Source organism: Panthera leo, chromosome D4, assembly GCF_018350215.1.
Source record: "Panthera leo isolate Ple1 chromosome D4, P.leo_Ple1_pat1.1, whole genome shotgun sequence".
NCBI classification, from domain to species: domain Eukaryota; kingdom Metazoa; phylum Chordata; class Mammalia; order Carnivora; family Felidae; genus Panthera; species Panthera leo.
Window position 1 is genome coordinate 74,005,435 of NC_056691.1, and position 16,519 is coordinate 74,021,953.

At 55.9% G+C, this 16,519-nt stretch overlaps 1 protein-coding gene across 1 annotated transcript in view; it reads left to right on the forward strand.

The window, feature by feature from the left end:
- The window catches only part of COL27A1 (collagen type XXVII alpha 1 chain), a 140,009-nt gene that overhangs the window by 39,987 nt on the left and 83,503 nt on the right, over positions 1–16,519 (forward strand). The window contains exons 8-12 of the mRNA XM_042912292.1: positions 5,242–5,286; positions 5,928–5,981; positions 6,445–6,489; positions 9,346–9,399; positions 10,288–10,332. Coding sequence (XP_042768226.1) covers positions 5,242–5,286; positions 5,928–5,981; positions 6,445–6,489; positions 9,346–9,399; positions 10,288–10,332 — 243 coding nt within the window. The remainder of the gene's footprint in view (positions 1–5,241; positions 5,287–5,927; positions 5,982–6,444; positions 6,490–9,345; positions 9,400–10,287; positions 10,333–16,519) is intronic.

The following is a 16,519-nucleotide window of genomic DNA, read 5'->3' on the forward strand; positions in this document are numbered from 1 at the left end:
GGACACACGCATCTGCAGGCCTCGGAATCTCCCTTAACACAAGGCCCCACGTAGACGTGACTCATGGTAAAATTGGTACTCAGTTGAAACTTCCTCCCGGCTCCCTCTTGCAGCCGTCACCCTGCCCATGGGCCTTCCTGATGCCCCCTGACTTGGCCACTTCCATGCAGAGCCCCTGCCAAGAACCTTCTCCAGGCTCCCCTGCTGCTGGGCTGCCCTGGGCTTCAGGGGCCCCTGCCCGCTGCTCTACTCCTGTTCTGCTGTCTAATCCAGTGCCTCCTTCAAGCCCATTTACAATGCCACCCCTTTCAGTTGGCCGTCTACACTGTCCTAGCATGTGGTGCTTCTCCCTCATTCCACTTAATATGTGTTACCTTCTAGAAGGCGGGGAGTGAGGTTGTTTTGTTCACCAGTGTATTCTTAGTGCGTAACACAGGGTCATCCTTGGGGCTCAGCAAACCTTAGTTGAATGAATGAACCAGTGGATGAATGCGTGAGCCATACAGAAATTGTGTCTTCCTGCCCGACCTGTCTCAGGTACCCCCTGAGCAGACTTTGCTGTCAGATGCCTGGCTGTGTCATGAGGGACTGTGCTTTTGGACAAACCACACACTTTTGAATCTTACAACTTCTGAGCCAACACAATGCTTTATGATTTTTTTTAATGTGTATTTATTTTTGAGGGACAGAGTGCGAGTGGGGGAGGGGCAGAGAGAGAAGGAGACGGAATCCGAAGCAGGCTCCGGGCTCTGAGCTGTCAGCACAGAGCCCGACGCGGGGCTTGAACCCACAAACCGTGAGATCATGACCTGAGCCGAAGTCAGATGCTAAACCTCCTGAGCCACCTAGGCACCCTAACACAATGCTTTAAGAGGCCAGCTGGGGAAACTGAGGTTCAGAGAGGAGCAAGGACTTGGCCAGTACCGTGTAATGAGTCACTCTGCCTCCTGGCGTGTTTCTTCCTCGCTGATCCTTTCTGTTAAATGGGGCTGTGTCTGCTGAGGCGATAGAGAAGTTTGGTGAGGAGTTTGCCGGAGTGCTAAGCAAGTATGGTGAGTTCCATTTTACTGCAGGAGAAGCTGGGACCTTGCACACACTGAGGTGGAGCCCGGAGGAATGGCTGAGGTCTAGGCACGCATTGCTCCCCAGGACCCCCAGGCAAAAGCAGGACCCCCCGCCTCCACCCTCCCTGCCCAAAGCCCAAATAGCATCCCGGCCGACGGGGAGACTGTCTGCAGCAACAGTGAGGTGATGTCTGGTTTCTCCTTGTGCATTGTAAGCAATGATTAATCTGGCTCCCCAACCAAAATATAGACCGAGTTCTATTATAAACACGGGTCCTGTGGAGACCCGCCTGCTGGGCAGCCAGAGGCCCCTTACAGATTCCGTGGTCCCTGGAGCTCCCCCGAAGCATCTGCTCTCCCCTAGTACCAGCCACGCACCTATCGCACACGGGGAAATCACTGCCCGTGGGTCCACCTTGCGGTTACTGCCCACCCCGTAATTGCTGGGGCCCAGGAGAAGATAATGGCTTAGATTCTTCCAGGTCCTGGGGCCCTGTCATTTGAAGCTATTTGGCTGGCCCCAGCTTGGTAAACAGTGTCAAGGTACTTCCAGGGAGCATAGGAACCTCCCCCACCCTCACCCCATGCCTTGGCTGTGCTCAGTCTCTGCTGCTCTCAGCCAGACAGGAGAAATGGGTGTTCACGGCAATGTTCAAGGCCCTTTAGGGTGTGATGATTGGGACAGACCTAGGAATCGTGGCCTTTTGGACAAAGCACAGCCCAGTGGGTCTCGAGTCCTAGGGAACAGTCTGGGCTTGACCATAACTTGCTAAGTAACCTTGGCCAAGTCCCTTCCCCCTGGGAAGTTTCTCAGGCCTGTCCAATGACAAAGGTGGTCAAATTGATGGCTTAGGTCCCTTTCACCTCAGATATTCCAGGGTTCCATGACTGTCTTCTGTCCTAGTAATGCTGCAATGATCCATATGCTCTATCCCAGGGACGAGGGTCTATAAGGGGGTCTTTCCTTGTGTGGCCCTGTGGCTCTTCTAGGTGGGCCTTGGGCCTCGGTAAGTATGTCTTATCCCATGATTGGGTGGTTAGGATATAGAGATTGGAGTCACAGGCTGGCATTGCCCCTGGGAAGCTGTGTAGCCTCAGGAAAGTCTCTTTACCTCTCTGAGTCTGTTTATTCATCTGGCAAGTGTGCCTTGTAATTCTTACTTGCTAGGGGGTGATTGCAAGGAGTTGATGAACGGATGTATTTATTTAAGGCTTTAGTACCAGGCCAGGCAAAGGGCAGGTCACTGCCCACGTCCCTGAAGATCATTCATTTCCTTTTTTCTGTGTCCTGAGTAAAGGGTTTACTTGAAATCTTCTGAGATTTCACTGGTGGTCCTTCTCTGCTGAAGTGTTGCTTTCTAGCGATTTCTTTCTGGCTGCAGGGGAAGCCAAAAGAGCTGGTGATGCTCAGGGACTCCCTGGTTCCCTTTCATGGTTCTCTTGGGATCTTTGCCCCGTGATTGCATTGGCTCTTTGCAGCAACCCGAGGCCGGCTGAGAATGGCAGAGTGAGGCTCAGAGAAGGCAGTTGCCTGAGTGGAATCACACAGCCTGAGCTCAAGACTCGATTCCGCTCTTCGTGGGCAGGGCTTTGCTTGCTCTTCCTCACGTGCAAGTTCCAAGTGGAGAGAGGCTAATAAAGGCGATTACGTGTGTCATATTATGACACGTCCCTGCTCCAAATCCCCCTGTGAGTTCCTGCCATCCTAATGCCTTCTGCGCTCTGGCTTCTGGCCTCTTCTTAACCACCACCTCCCAGCCTCACCCCTCACCCATTCTGCTCCAGTCACATAGATCTTGTTCTTCCTCAAACCTACCAGAGAGCATTCTTGCCTCAAGTCTTTAGCACCTGCTGTTCCCTCTGCTTGGAACACCTTTCCGCCCAGAGCTAGCTCAGCTCATTTATCTCTTCGAGTAGCCTGCCCTGCTGCCCACCTGTGGTCCCACTCTGTCCCCAACACAGCCTCTCTCTGTCGTCTGACTCTGCTCACTTTTCTTCATAGTGTTCGTCACGAGCATGGGTGCACCATTTTTAAAATTTTTATTTTTAATCATGGTAAAAACCATACCACATAAAATTTACCACCTTAACCGTGTTTAATGGTGCAGTTCGGTAGTTCTAAGTACATTCACATCACGGTGGAACCCAACTCCAGACCTTTCCCATCTTGCAAAACTGAAACTCTCCGCCCACGGACACAACAACTCCTTATTTGCCCCTCCTGCAGACATTATCTTTTATATTTATTTGTTTTTATATCACCTTAATTAGACCATAAACTCCATTAAGGCAAAGGATGTTGTCTTCTCACTCACCCCATGCCTACAGTGGTACCAGTGCATGGAAGTTCAGTGTTCATTGAATAAATGAATGAAATAGGAAGGTCATGATGGTAACAGCAGCTGGTCTTTACAAGGCCCTTGAATTCAACACCAGACACGGTGCTGGGCACTTTCCACACGTGTCATGTGATCCATAGGCCAACCCTTATATTTCCATTTCCAAAAGATGAAAGCAAGGCTCAGAGAGGTGACCTCAGTGGCTCCAGCTCGTAGGGCCATCCAGTAGCGAGGCAGGATCGTTCCAGATCAACCCGAAACGAGAGATCTTAGCCACTCTGCACGCGAGCGGCCGGCTGTAGCCTATGCTTCTGTTTGCTCAACGGGGGAAAGACCATGTGCCCAGGGTAGAAAACTCTCCCATGTTGCATCAACCTCATGGGCCCCAAATGAGATGTAATCATATCGCTGAGCAGTCCTGAGGTATGAGTAGGTACAGGAGGAATGCTTGTAAACTCCCCAAACGTCTTGGATCAAACCAACTCTGCTGTTTGTAATTAAGAGTCCTGCTTCCCGGGGGCTTGCGGGTGGTGCTGAGTGTGTGTGTGTGTGTGTGTGTGTGTGTGTGTGTGTGTGTGTGTAAATGCATGAACTGTACATGCCCGAGGTGGCTTCGGGTGTCAGAAGGAGCCAGTGGTGAGTGTGAACCCTCTGCTTCTTAGCAGTGGGACTCAGAGCAAGTTCTTGGGGCTTAGTTTTCTCCTCTGTAAAATGGAGATGGGAATCCCTGCCTCCCCCTGCCCCACACCTCGTCTGGCTGTCATAAGGGCCAGAGGAGGTCATGGAGGTGTAGTCTTGGGTGAACAGGAGTGCACAGAGGGGGTCCACAGGCTTCATCTCGTTTATCACCCTCTGGGGGAGCCGTAGAACGTTGGAGTTCTCAAACACCAGAGCTAACACCCTTGGCTAAGGTCCAGAGAAGGCTAGAAACCCACCAGGGTTGCACAGCAGATGAGGGCTAGTGTCTGAACCAAGCCCTGGGCTCTCTGTGTGAGGGGGCCTAATGGAGATCTGTGTGGCTGCCCTCTCTGAAATGGAAACCCCTGCCTCGTCTTATTTTACAGCTGCTCTAAGGCGATGGAAGCTTGAAGTCTGGGGTTTCCCTTCAGAGAGCCCCTAAGTCTTAGGACATGGCTCGAGTGGTTCATCCCTAGGGCCACGTGAAAGCACACACTTGTTTGATTCTTGATCTAGACACCTGGCCGTGGACCACGGGGACAGAGGGTCAGGGTTAGTACTCGCTCGTTGCCGGAGTCCTTCAGGCATTTGGGTGGCCTCTTCCTCCCCGGAATGAGAGCTGGGACCAGCGGGTTAATGTATTTTGGTTAATGTATTTGGTCGGTATGTGTGAGATCTTTTCTGATAGGGGGCTTGTGAGGAGGGGCAGGTCTTGACCCAGATCCCAGCATTACTTGGTGGTTGAGCATATCCCAGACCTGAAGGTCCTAATTGGCCCACCCATCCCTTGAGAAATCACTCCACCCTGCCTTTGGACGGGCTCACCCCTGCGCAGATTTGGAAAGGATGGTTGGGATACAGCATCACTCCACTGCACGTGCCGTATCCCAGTTCCACTCCCAAAGCCCGCCAAAAGGGCAAACAACTCTACTGATGGCTTCTGGTCTGAGAGCCATTGGTGGCAGAGGAAACCGCAGCAACCTACCAACCTTGATGGACATATGTCCATTCGCTGGTCGCTGAACACACACTGCACCCCTGCCTGACGTCCACAGAGCAGGCAGTGCTGAAAAGGCAGGCAGGGAGGCTGGGCCTCTGCCATCCGGTCCACAGGCCCAGGGGTACCTTCCCCGGGCTGATGTCGTTTCTTCCCCCCACAGGGACACAAGGGCTATCCTGGACCGGCGGGGCACCCTGGAGAACAGGTGAGGGCCGCGGCCCCAGCTCTGCCCTGTTTGCTCTCCACCCGCTCCAGCCCCTGCCTGCCCCTGGCCTCCTCCCCCGGCCCGGTTCCATGAGTGAGCCCCAGAGCCAGGCAGCTCTGCCTCCCATCCTGCTGGGGCCCCAACCCTACCCCACCTCTCCCCCAGCCACAGCTGCCTGAAGGGGCTGGAGTCCACGCCGGCCTGGCGTTGGCATGAGCCACTCGACTCCAGTTAGAGCCATGAATAGCTGGCCTGTTCCGGGCGATGTTAGGGGATATTATACATGTCGCCACGGGGTTTGCAGGAATTTGGGCTGTGCTGGCCCAAGTCAAACAGCAGCTCCTGCCAGCGTGGGAGAGCCAGCCAGGGCTCCTCAGAGCTTTCTCAGTCCTGGGCTGCTAGCACAGGGGGTTTTGTCCTCCTGAGCTGGTCTGACCGGTTTCACAGAGGGGTGGGCTGGGGGCGGGGGGGGGGGGGGTGCGGGTTGTGCAGCAGGCTGGTGGCTTCCCCTTCCTCCTGATTCATCTCACATTCCTGCCCTTCTCTTTGTCCATTGTAAGCCTCAGTCTCCCACAGCCCCCCAGACTCAGAGCTGGGCAAGGTCCTCTCCTTTCCTTATGTTTCTCTTCGTTCCTTTACAGGGGCAGCCAGGACCTGAGGGCAGCCCAGGGGCCAAAGGTTACCCTGGCAGGCAGGTGCAGTATATGGCTTCTGGAAGCTCGGTGGCCATGGTGGTGTGGAGATGGCCACGGGTGCCCCCCCCCAGGCAGAGGGAGGCAGCAGGCTGGGGGCTGAGGAGCTGCGCCCGCCGGGTGGGCACTGAAGAAAGGGCTGTTCAGGGGGCTGGACCAAGGAACCCTCTCTTTGAAGGCAGTAGGGCACAGGTTGCTCAAAGAGAACAGAAGAAAGGCCTCTGGTGCTGTGGGGGTGGGGCTCCAGAGGCTCCTCCCACTCAGTCCCTCTCCCCCCCACCTCTGGCCACTCCCTGGGACTCTGACAAAGAGGTGAGGGCCTCAGGGTGAAGACCGCAGGTCTAAGCCCACTCTCCTTCTACAGAGGGGGAAGCTGAGGCCCAAAGGAGACAGGATTTGCCCTGGGTTGTTGGCAGCAGGTAGGACGTTTCCATATGTCCTTGCCCCTCTGTGTTTTATGCTGCAGGGGTTACCCGGACCGGTAGGAGACCCTGGCCCCAAAGGCAGCCGGGTAAGTGGGCTTTGGCAAGTGCCACTCAGGTGGGGCCCTGGGAGGTCAGTACCCGCCCCTCTAGCAGTCCTGATGGGAGGTCAGGGCTGCGGGGGTCTCTACACAGTGTCTGCCAGGGGGGCTGGGGCTCTGCCCTCGCACCTGAGTGCTCTCTGGAGAGCAGAGGGCGGCAGGGCGGGCAGGTGATGGGGGATCCTTGAGCCAGGTAAACCGCTTGGCTCTTGTGCCAGGCAGACTGGGCAGCAAAGGTTCTGCTGGGTGCTCGGCCAGGGCCCGGCTGCCACAACCAGGCCCGGGCTGGCCATGCCCCCCAGCACATCCCAAGTGCTAGGTGACCTAAGTTAGGGCTACTTCGTCGCCATTAGAATCCTCAGAGGCCTCTCTCCCGCTCCCCTCCCGACTGAGGTCTGGGGAGACCACCCTTTTTTAGAGAGCAGGGGTGGCTGATGGGTGATGCTACTCAGGCCCGGAGGCTAATGGAATATCTGCTCTCCCTCTCCTGGAGCAAACCCTGAGTAGCCAGCAGCCTCACTTTGCCCATCTTTACAATGGGAGCGACATCCGTTCCTACCTCAAGCATAGTTATGGAGATACCAGGAATTTGGAAGCAAGTGCTACTGAAGAGGGGCAGCGGGTGGGGGCTCCCAAGTGGGCTGTGGGCCATGGAGAGAAGGTTCTGGGTGCACTGAATGAGGGCAAATGGAGTTTGAAAGATGAAGAGATGATATGATGGAATCCCATTGTCTACATACAAGGAAACTGGATTCATGGTCGGGACGTGGCGCCCCGGTTTACTCTGCATGCCTACAGTGGGGCTGGGATGGGGACCCGGTGTCCTGAGGACTAGACTGCTGCCTCTCAAAGAATGCTCAGCAGATGGGTCATACAATCTCGGTCAGGCCGGATCAGGTGTGATGTGGCCTCCACTCCTGAGCCAAAGCTATTTATGGCCACAGTCTGGACCTTAATCCCTGGGGCTGACATGTGGCTGTTAGAGCATCTGGGAGGTGGGCAAGGTCCTCGTTGTGTGGTGATATCGGTGACGATGTTGATGGTGCTGGTGACAGCGGGGGCCGCGGAGGCTCCTGTCCTGGGATGCTGGGCCTCCTTTCCTTCATCCAGCTGTTCCCATGCACCGTGGCCCCAGGGGCAAGCTGATGACATCTGGGGCTGCTTGCTGTTGGCCATGCTGATGGCATCTTGAGACCACCTGTGGGGAGAGAGCTGATCTGGCCCCAGCACCCCGCTCTCTGGGTCACAGGGCGCTGAGCACCCTGGATCAGCCGGGGCCACTCAAGCCACCCTCCCAACCCCGCCACCACCGGCCCCATATTTATAAAAGAGAACGCAGGCTTTGGAATCCGGGCGGCTGGCTTTGAGACCTGCTGTGGCTCTCAGCAGCTGTGGGGTGCTGGGCAAGTTGCTGGACCTCTCTGAGCTCATTTTCTCATCTGTAAACCTGGGATATAGGCCCTGGTCGGCAGGATCAATAAGTGTCCCTCATTACAGTGATGGATATTTACCAGAATGCCAGGAAGGAGGCTCAGTGACCTCCTGACCTACTTGGGAAGAAGGGATGGCTGTGAGACTGTGTGGGCTGCTCATTTGTGGGAGGTAGTGTAGCCGAGGGGTTAGGAGGCCTGCCCAGGAGGAGTCAGTTGACTCGAATTCAAATACCGGTTCTATCATAGTCCAGCCGTGTGACCCTGGGTGAGTCATTTCACTTCTGGGTCTAACTGTTCACACCTTTACAGGGGGCTGACTGGTAATGCCTGCTTCTGGGGAGCGGGCGTAGTGAGGACACGGTAGATGCTTCATTGCGTGCGAAGCCCCGAGAACTGGGCCTGGCACGTAGTTTGTGCTCAGCAAATGTTAGCTTTTGTTAGCGTTATCATTAAATCATTCCACAAAGATCTAGAGAGTGCAGATAATGATAGGAGCTCTGGGCTGGGTCCCCTGCCCTTGAGAAGTTCCCAAGCTAATGAGGACATGAAACATGGACACAGATAATGAAGATACATCGGAGAAAGTGGTAAATCCTGTTGACTGAGGAGCAAATGCGGTGTGTGGGTGGAGGGAAGAGATGGTTTCTGGCGTGGGGCAGCAGGGGTGCTTGCCGGAGGAGAGAGAGCATTGGAGCTGGGCTTGGAAGGGATTGCTCTGCCGTCCCTGGGGTGGGCAGGGCAGGTGGAGGGCGCCTGGAATAGAGGCCGGAAGGTAGAAAACCAGGTGCATGCCAGGGCAGTGGGCTCCCGGCTCCGCTGACTACTTGTGTGGCTTCCTTGTCCGTCCACTGGGGGAGCAGACAGCCCGTGTGCGGTGTCCTTGGGTGGGTTGAACGCCACGGCATACGTGTGCCGGGCGGGACATCGGCGTGCCGGAGTGGCAGCCGCCGGGACTGCTGGCGTTCAGGCAGCCACGGCTGGGTGTGAGCCCCGTGTCCAGGGCCTTTGAGGCCTGGGGGGAGGCATCGCAGGAGCCACGGGCAGACGGCAGGGTCCCTCAGAGCAGGTGGAACCTGCTACCGCTCTAGCCTCTAACCCAGCCGAGAGCTTCCTTTCTGCAGGTCCGGGAGCCCCGGTGCGGGGCGGGCCTCCCCGCCGCGAGCGCCCGCGCCCTTCCCTGGCGTGAGGGTATGTGCCTTTGGACTACATCGTGGAAGCCAGCACCATGCAGTCCATGGGCATATACACTTGCCTCAAGGCCTGTGTCATCGAGGAGCCACGGGAGCCGCCACTGCCACCAGCGAGGAAGAGGAGCCTGGGCGTGGGAGGGCAGTGAGGGGCTGCGGGGACGGGTCGGGCCAGCCACACCCCACCGCTCGGTCCCTCTGACCCCCTACCTGCTCTTTCCTAGGGCTACATTGGACTCCCAGGGCTCTTCGGCCTGCCAGGGTCTGATGGAGAGAGAGTGAGTATGCCTTCTCTGTTTACGTCCCACCCACCTACCCGCTCCCTCTTCCAGGAGAAGTCCTGGAGTCCCTCCTGGAGGAGGTGCCCTTGAGTTGAATAGGAGCTGCCAGGGGGTCAAGTCAGGGCAGACACCTTCCATACATAAAGGGATGGTGTGTGCAAAGTCCGGGGAGGTATGATAACTTGGCAAGTTTAACAGTCCACACAGTCGAAGCTCTGAGCGCGAGGCCGGAGTGGTAGGAGACAGGTTGGATGGAGCACCTGGGCAAAGTTGTACGGGTGGTCAGGGCCGAGGTCAGGAAGGAGACTCGATTCTGAGAGCCTGGAGAGCTTCTGAAGGGCTTTCAGCAAACGAGAAATGGGCCCACTCTATATTCCAGACCAAGTGTCTGCAAACTGGGGCATGTGGGCCAGATCCTGCCAGCCGTCTGCTTTTATAAAGTGTTCTTGGACACGGCCATACTCCTATGGGTACCCGTTGTCTATAGTTACGTGTACTCGTGGTGCAATGGCAGAGACCCCATGGCCCGCAGGCCTCGGCACCTTCCTCCCTGTCCCTCCCAGCCTCAGCCCGTATTTGGGATCCCACTTGTAACCTCACCAACCACCAAGACCTCGGGAGGGCAGCGGGAGCACCTGCTGAATACCAGGAATGCCGGGTGTTCTCCTAGGCATCTCCCCAGCCCGGGCCCATGCAGCCCCCAACCCCGTAGAGCGTAAGGACCATCCCTCTGACCTGCACGTAACTGGCACCTGCTGTGTGCGGCCTTGTGCACGAGGTCGTCCGCGACTTCCTCTCGTGGGTGGCTCTGGGGCCAATTTGGGGCAACGCTGGTTGTCCCCTGTGGAATTCTGCTCTGAGCTCTTCCCTGTCTCTCCCCTACAGGGCCTGCCTGGCGTTCCTGGCAAGAGGGGCAAGATGGGTAGGCCGGTAAAGATTTTCCGTGTCTATTATGCAGACTCTATGGGTGAATCTGACTTCCTGTCCACCTGCAGCGTGGGCGCTCTCTGCTTCTGTCTGCCCGGCCACTGCTCTGCTTTGAATGTGTGGGCCAGCATGTGGGGCTGTCTGGGCCTTGTGTCCCCACTGCCAGAACACTGGCTAGCTGCTGCCTGGCTGGAGCTGGGGGGTGCCGTGGCTCTGGGCCCCTCCCGGATGGTGCATCTGTGTGTATGTGTGTAACCGTTGCTGTGCAGTGGGGGCTTCTGTTGTGTGGCTTACTAGTGTCCATGGGCCTGCTCAGACTGGGGGATCACGGCTAGACCAGTGTCTGCGCCCCTGTCAAGGAAAACCCTCAGTCTCCAGGCTGTCTTGGGGTGGCCAGTGTTACTCGTGTGCACACAAGTAGGCGGTGGGGTGTGTGGGTAGGCTGACAACAGGTGTGACCCCAAGAGGGGCTGGCAGTAACCTCCAGTTCACCGGCTTTGCCCAGGATTCTCCACTGTGGCAGGAAATTGTCTTCCCCTTCGTAGGGCATCTGCGGGACAGGAAGAGAAAGCCAAGGCCCAGAGAGGTTAAGTAACTTGCCCACAGTTTCACAGTCAACAGAACCGGGATTCTAACAATTCCATTAGTCTCTAGGGCTTCTGATCTCAATGGTGGATCAAGACGGCTTCTCAGATTCACTGGCTGGTAGTAATGGTGTAAAAAGTGAATGCCCTAGAATCTTCACCAGATGGGCAAGATGTTAATTCCAATGATCCCCATTACTCACAAGGGTAAACCGAGGCTCCCCCGTGAGGTGGAGTGATATATCCGGTGTCCTTGCTGCCAACTAAGGGAGACCCTGGACTATAATTGAGGCATATTTCTTTCAGACTAACCTCCGTTGGCGGCTTAAGGCCCTTTGTGGCCGCCTACAGTGTAATCCCTAGACTCGGAAGCATTGTCAGCTTGGGGTCTGGGCTTCCTTCTGCTGGTGGTTGATGGAGAAGGGACTATGGAAGAGGTTAGGACTTGAGAGGTGGCTGGAAGGGGGCCAGGAGCACTCAGTGGTGCCCAGAAAGGGCACATCTGTGATCCTGGGGTTGACGTGCATGTTCATGGGCAACTTACCTGTTTTAGTGTATGGATCTGGACACTCTGGGGCCAAGTGAGGTATATAAAGGGAAGCAAGATCCAGGTCCTGTCTCAAGGACTAGAGGGAAATCTCTCCCTCAGACCTAGACCTCCCTGTGGCCAACAGCCCCTCTGTGCCCTGAGGTCTCACACCCGACACCTGGATCTGAGCAAAGGAGTAGCACGTGATGCTTCTGGCTTCAGGACAAGGACCTGATGTCTGTGAGGGTTGGGCTGGCATCTGGATCTGCTCCTCAAGCTAGGTGACCTTGGGCAAGGAGACCAATCCATCCATCCATTCATCCATCCATCTATCCATCCATCTATCCATCCATCTATCCATCCATCTATCCATCCATCCATCCATCCATCCATCCATCCATCCAGTGAATATTAAGTATATACTGTGGGCCAGGCACTATAGTTAGTGCTGAGCAGTGAGCAAGACAAAGTTCTCATTTTCATGGGCAGACAGACAGACAACGATTGAACAAGAGAATGAACAATGAAAGAATGAATGTCAGATGGTGCCTAGTGTTAAGACAGAGTAGGGTAGGGAGACGGGGGTACAGACTATTAGATAATTTGATCTAGGAATCCTTACTTCCTGAGAAACCTGAATAAAGTGAGAATGGGAACCCTGTGGCTACCTGGGGAAGAGCTTTCCAGGTTTACGGAACATTAGGTGCAAAGGTCCTGGGGCATTGTTGGCTCAAAGCCTCTGCACTGCAGTTTTCCCAGGTGAGAAATAGGGAAAATAGCTTCTAGCTCATGAGGTCTTTATGCTATGCTCCTCACATAGTAAATGCTCCGTCAGTAGTGGCAGCCATTGTTCCTGTTTGGAGTTTCATGGGGGGCTGAGTCTCTCCGCGCTGTGTCCCTTTGAGCCAATGGCTTTACCTCTCTGGGCCTGTTTTCCCAGAGTTTAAGTTGCAGGGTAGGGCCAGTTTACTTACTTCTATTATGTCAGCTGGGCCCTGTCCCATCACCCAGGCCTGCCTCCAGAGCCATCCATGAGGAGTTTGCTCAGATTCTGTCCTGGGAGCCTGACACAGGACCAGGCGTTGCCACTTCCTAGATATGGAGCTCGAAGCTCAGGGGGTGAATGATGTGGCCGAGGTCTGGGGCTTTGGAGAGTCATTGCTGGGCTGGGATAACCAGAGCCTTCCCCTCTTGCCCCAAGTGTTGCTATCAAGTGAATGGATTCCGGAGTCCCCTGAGCATAGAGGAGGCAAGACCCTTGAAAACCCGGGCATGCTGTGGCTTCTTCTCCACCCTGCCCACCCTATGACGACAGGGACCGCCAGCAGGGCCATGCCTCATCTGCCCCTTCCACCTCCCCCTTTTTCCTCCTTCTAGTGGCCCCTTCTCCCTGCCACGTACCTATTTGCTCCTTGGAGCTGAAAGCCGGGCAGCGCGTGGCCGAGAAGGCAGCACCGGGTCTGAGGTGCTCAGTGCCGTTTTCCTACGTGCGTGTGAGACAAGGCCGCTCATTCATTTCTCAGTCAACAAAACTTTATTGGACACCTACCATGCGCCAGGTGCTGGGGACAGAACATATAGTGAGAATGTTCCCCCCAAAAACAACATTTTTTGAGACCCTTTTACTTGCATGGTAGCTGAACTACATAGGATTCTCCCACCGATTCTTTGAGGTTAGATTGACTACACCCATTTTCCAGACTCGGAAACCAAGACTCAGTCAAAGCCATTTGCTCAGAGACCCTCTGAGGCCTCGACCTCCTGTAACAGACAGTTCATTTCTTCTTCCTTGCTCCTCACCTTTCGCTTCCTAGGATTCTGCCCTGTCCTTCATGATGGGGGTGTTTCCTTGCACGGCAATGTTGGGCATGGGTGGGAGGGACCCCCCTTCCTTCAGCAAAATAGTGCTATGGCCACACAGTCCCCCTGAGGGCCGTGAAAGGCCCCTTGGTCCTGGTCCAGCCACCATGACCGGCAAATGGGCACGGTCTGCATCAGATCTGACTTGGTACGTATGCAATAGGACTTCATGTCACAGAGTCCCTCGGGCTTTGTCTCTGCTTGTGCCAGGCCTCTGAGTCTGCCGTGCCCTCGGCCCATATGCTCCTTAAGTGGTCTTTAGGGCCATCCCCCTGTGCTCCTGAGCCCTTGATCTGGCTGGTGGGCTGGGGGTCGGGGGAACTCCTTCTGCAAATTTCCTCATGTCAAAGCTTTGGGCCAAGCGATTCCTAGGTATTTATTAGCAAGAGGAAATGTCAGGAGAATGAGCCGAAGTCCCTCATGCCAGATCGCAGCTGGCCTCATTTCTGGCAGGGCCGGTGATGATTTTGCTGCAGTTCATCTCTCTCCAGCAAGAAGAACAGCAGGCTTCATGCACACGGCCTCCTTGGCATCAGGTCAGGAAGGAGGGTGCATGGCAATCTTTTGCTGATGGGGGCCGAGAGAGAGATAGTAGAGGTCAGAGCAGACCAGAGCCACAGGCACCTTAGTGATGAGCTGGCCCAACCTCTTTGTCAGACAGACATCGCTCAGAGAGGCCAGTGAGTTGCCCGAAGTCACACAGCAAGGTGAGTGGCAGAGTCAGGATTCAACCCCAGGACCCTTGCTTGCTCTTCACCTCATACTTCTCTCCGTGCTCGCATCTTTAACTCCAGAGGAAAGCTTAGTCTAAAGCTCTCGTCTCCTCACCTCTGCTAGAATGAAAAATGTGTTGTGGTTTTTCTGAGGAGGGGTCCGGATATTAAGATGTTACAAACTCGGCTGGAGCTGAAGGGGTTTCTCCTGGGCTGTCCCGTCTGGCACAGGGACCTTCACAGCTGGGACAAGGGTCTCTCACAGGAATTAGGAAGACACTGCAAGTGAGTCTCTTGTCGGACAGGCGTTCTGAATTCACCGTCAAGCCTGCTGGAGCGCCTGGCAAGGCCGGCCGCTGTTCATAGCGTGCCTCGTGGCCTCTGGCCGGGCCTGCAAGCCTGGTCGTATGTAGTGAGTCAGGCCGGCAGACCCCCAAGCTTACAGCTGGAAAGGCCCAAGCCTCGTTCCATCTCCTTGGCGTGTGGCTCAGGGACAACTGGGACTTGCCCAAGGCCACACGCCCATCTGGGGTGGGAAGGGCTTCTCCTGGGGTGAACTTTGGCTTCAGGGTCTTCTCAGTTCTCAGACTGTGGGGAGCAGGGAGCAAAGTGACTGAGGACTCGTGTTTCCAGCTGGGGAAACTGAGGCCAAAACAGATGAAAGTTTTTAGCTGTGGTGGTGCTATGAGCTGGGGGGTGTGGTCCCCAGGGTCCCACACTTGAGCTAGAGCCACCCGGGGCTGTTGGTGACCCTGGAATCCTGGCGAGACCTTGACCCCCTCATCCCCTCCTTTGTTCCCTGGGGTGACCCTTCCTGGATGGGTTCCCTAGCGGATTCCAAAAGGGCAGGGTGAAAACATGCTCAGCATCGTGACCTCAAGGGGTCTAAGTCAGCACCCTTGAGGTGCACACGTGTTCTAGAAAAGACTACAGGCTGCTCAAAGTGTGGCAGGAAGGATGCAGGTTAGGCTCATACAGGAATTTCCCAACTGTGAAGAATCTCCACGTTGTAAAGAGGTCCCCGAGATCCTTCTGTGGGTTCTTCCGAGAGGTTATTCTGTATTCCCACTGTTGAGGCAAACCCTAACTGCACGTGCTGGTGCAGTAGAGGTACGGGGACTGCATGACAGCATCTCAGCTCTTCAGGCCGGCTACGCCAGGTGAGTGGACAGAACTGACCATTTTGTAGGTCAGGGAGCTGAGCCTTCGAGACATTAGCAGGACTTCGGATCCTGGAGGCTTCAGGCTTCCCTCTGCCCCTACAGCCCACCTTCTGGAGCAGACAGTTGGGCTAGACAGTGCCTGGAGGCAGGGGAGTGGCTAAGGTGGCCCTCAGAGGCCTCCTGAGACCTTGGCATCCTGCCACGGAGGTGGTGACAAGGACCACAGCCCCTTTGTTCACATCTATTCCTCCAAGTTGCTGTAGCTAAGACAGAATTTGGAGTCTCACCCCGGAGCCTGATCCTGTCTCCTCCTGGGCCTTGTTCTGCTCAAAGTACAAGGCGTCCAGTTCCCTGGGGGCCCCGACCTGGGGAAGTGGAGACACCACGTGGCTGGGGCCCCGGCAGGGCGCCGAGCTCATTCCTTGGGCCTCGGGCCAGGCTGCTGCAGCCAGCAGCTCAGGCCTGCGGAGGAAGGTCCCACTGCTGGCGGGCCGGGACTGCGTGCACTCCATGCACAAGGAGGCGCGGCCAGACAGAGGAAAGCAGAGGGGGAGGGAGGTGGGGCTACACGTCCAGCTTGGCGGCCGCCTCTCTGAGATCCAGAGGGGCCGGGCCCTGGGGCCCTGGGGCAAGTGCCAGAAATGGGGTATGTCTCCAGTAGTGGAGGGGTAAGGCAGGCTCGAGGGTTGCCCCCTTGGGCACGCTCTGGGCCTCAGTCTCCCAGTGGTGCAGTGAGGTGTGAAAGTCAAGAACGGCTAGGCTCTTTCCATCTTGGATTTGTTGAAGCACCTCTAAAGCTCCCATCTTTCTTTTCTGACCATTATGCTCTTCATTGCCTGTCTCAATGGGCTGCTGGAGTTTGCTCTTACTGCCACTGTTATGACCCTGCTGTCATCCCCCATTGGCTGTCCTCGGGCTGCTTTTTGTCTGCATAAGTGCGTAACTTCGGGAGTTTGACCTTTCTGATGGTCTCTCCCTTGCTTATACTCCAGAGCTGTGCCACTGCCAGCAAGGGTCACCCTCCAGGAGACACCTCAGCTTCTCCTGTTTATCATCCCCATTGTACAGCAGAGAAAACTGAGGCTTGGGGAGACCTGTGGGTGGTGTAGCCAAGACTGGCATCTGACTGCTCTGCTTCCAAAGCCTCACGGGGGAGGCCTGGCCTGGCAACTCGGTCCGAGGGGAGTTGTCGAGCCAGCCTCAAGTGGCCTCTAAGTGCAGACCCGGGAGATTGACACCTGCCGGGTGTGAATATATTGGGCTTTGTAGCCATGATGTGTGCCCAGGGGATGCTGTCGATGTCCCCAGGCTGGGTGGCATTCCTGTGTATGGGGGGGGAGA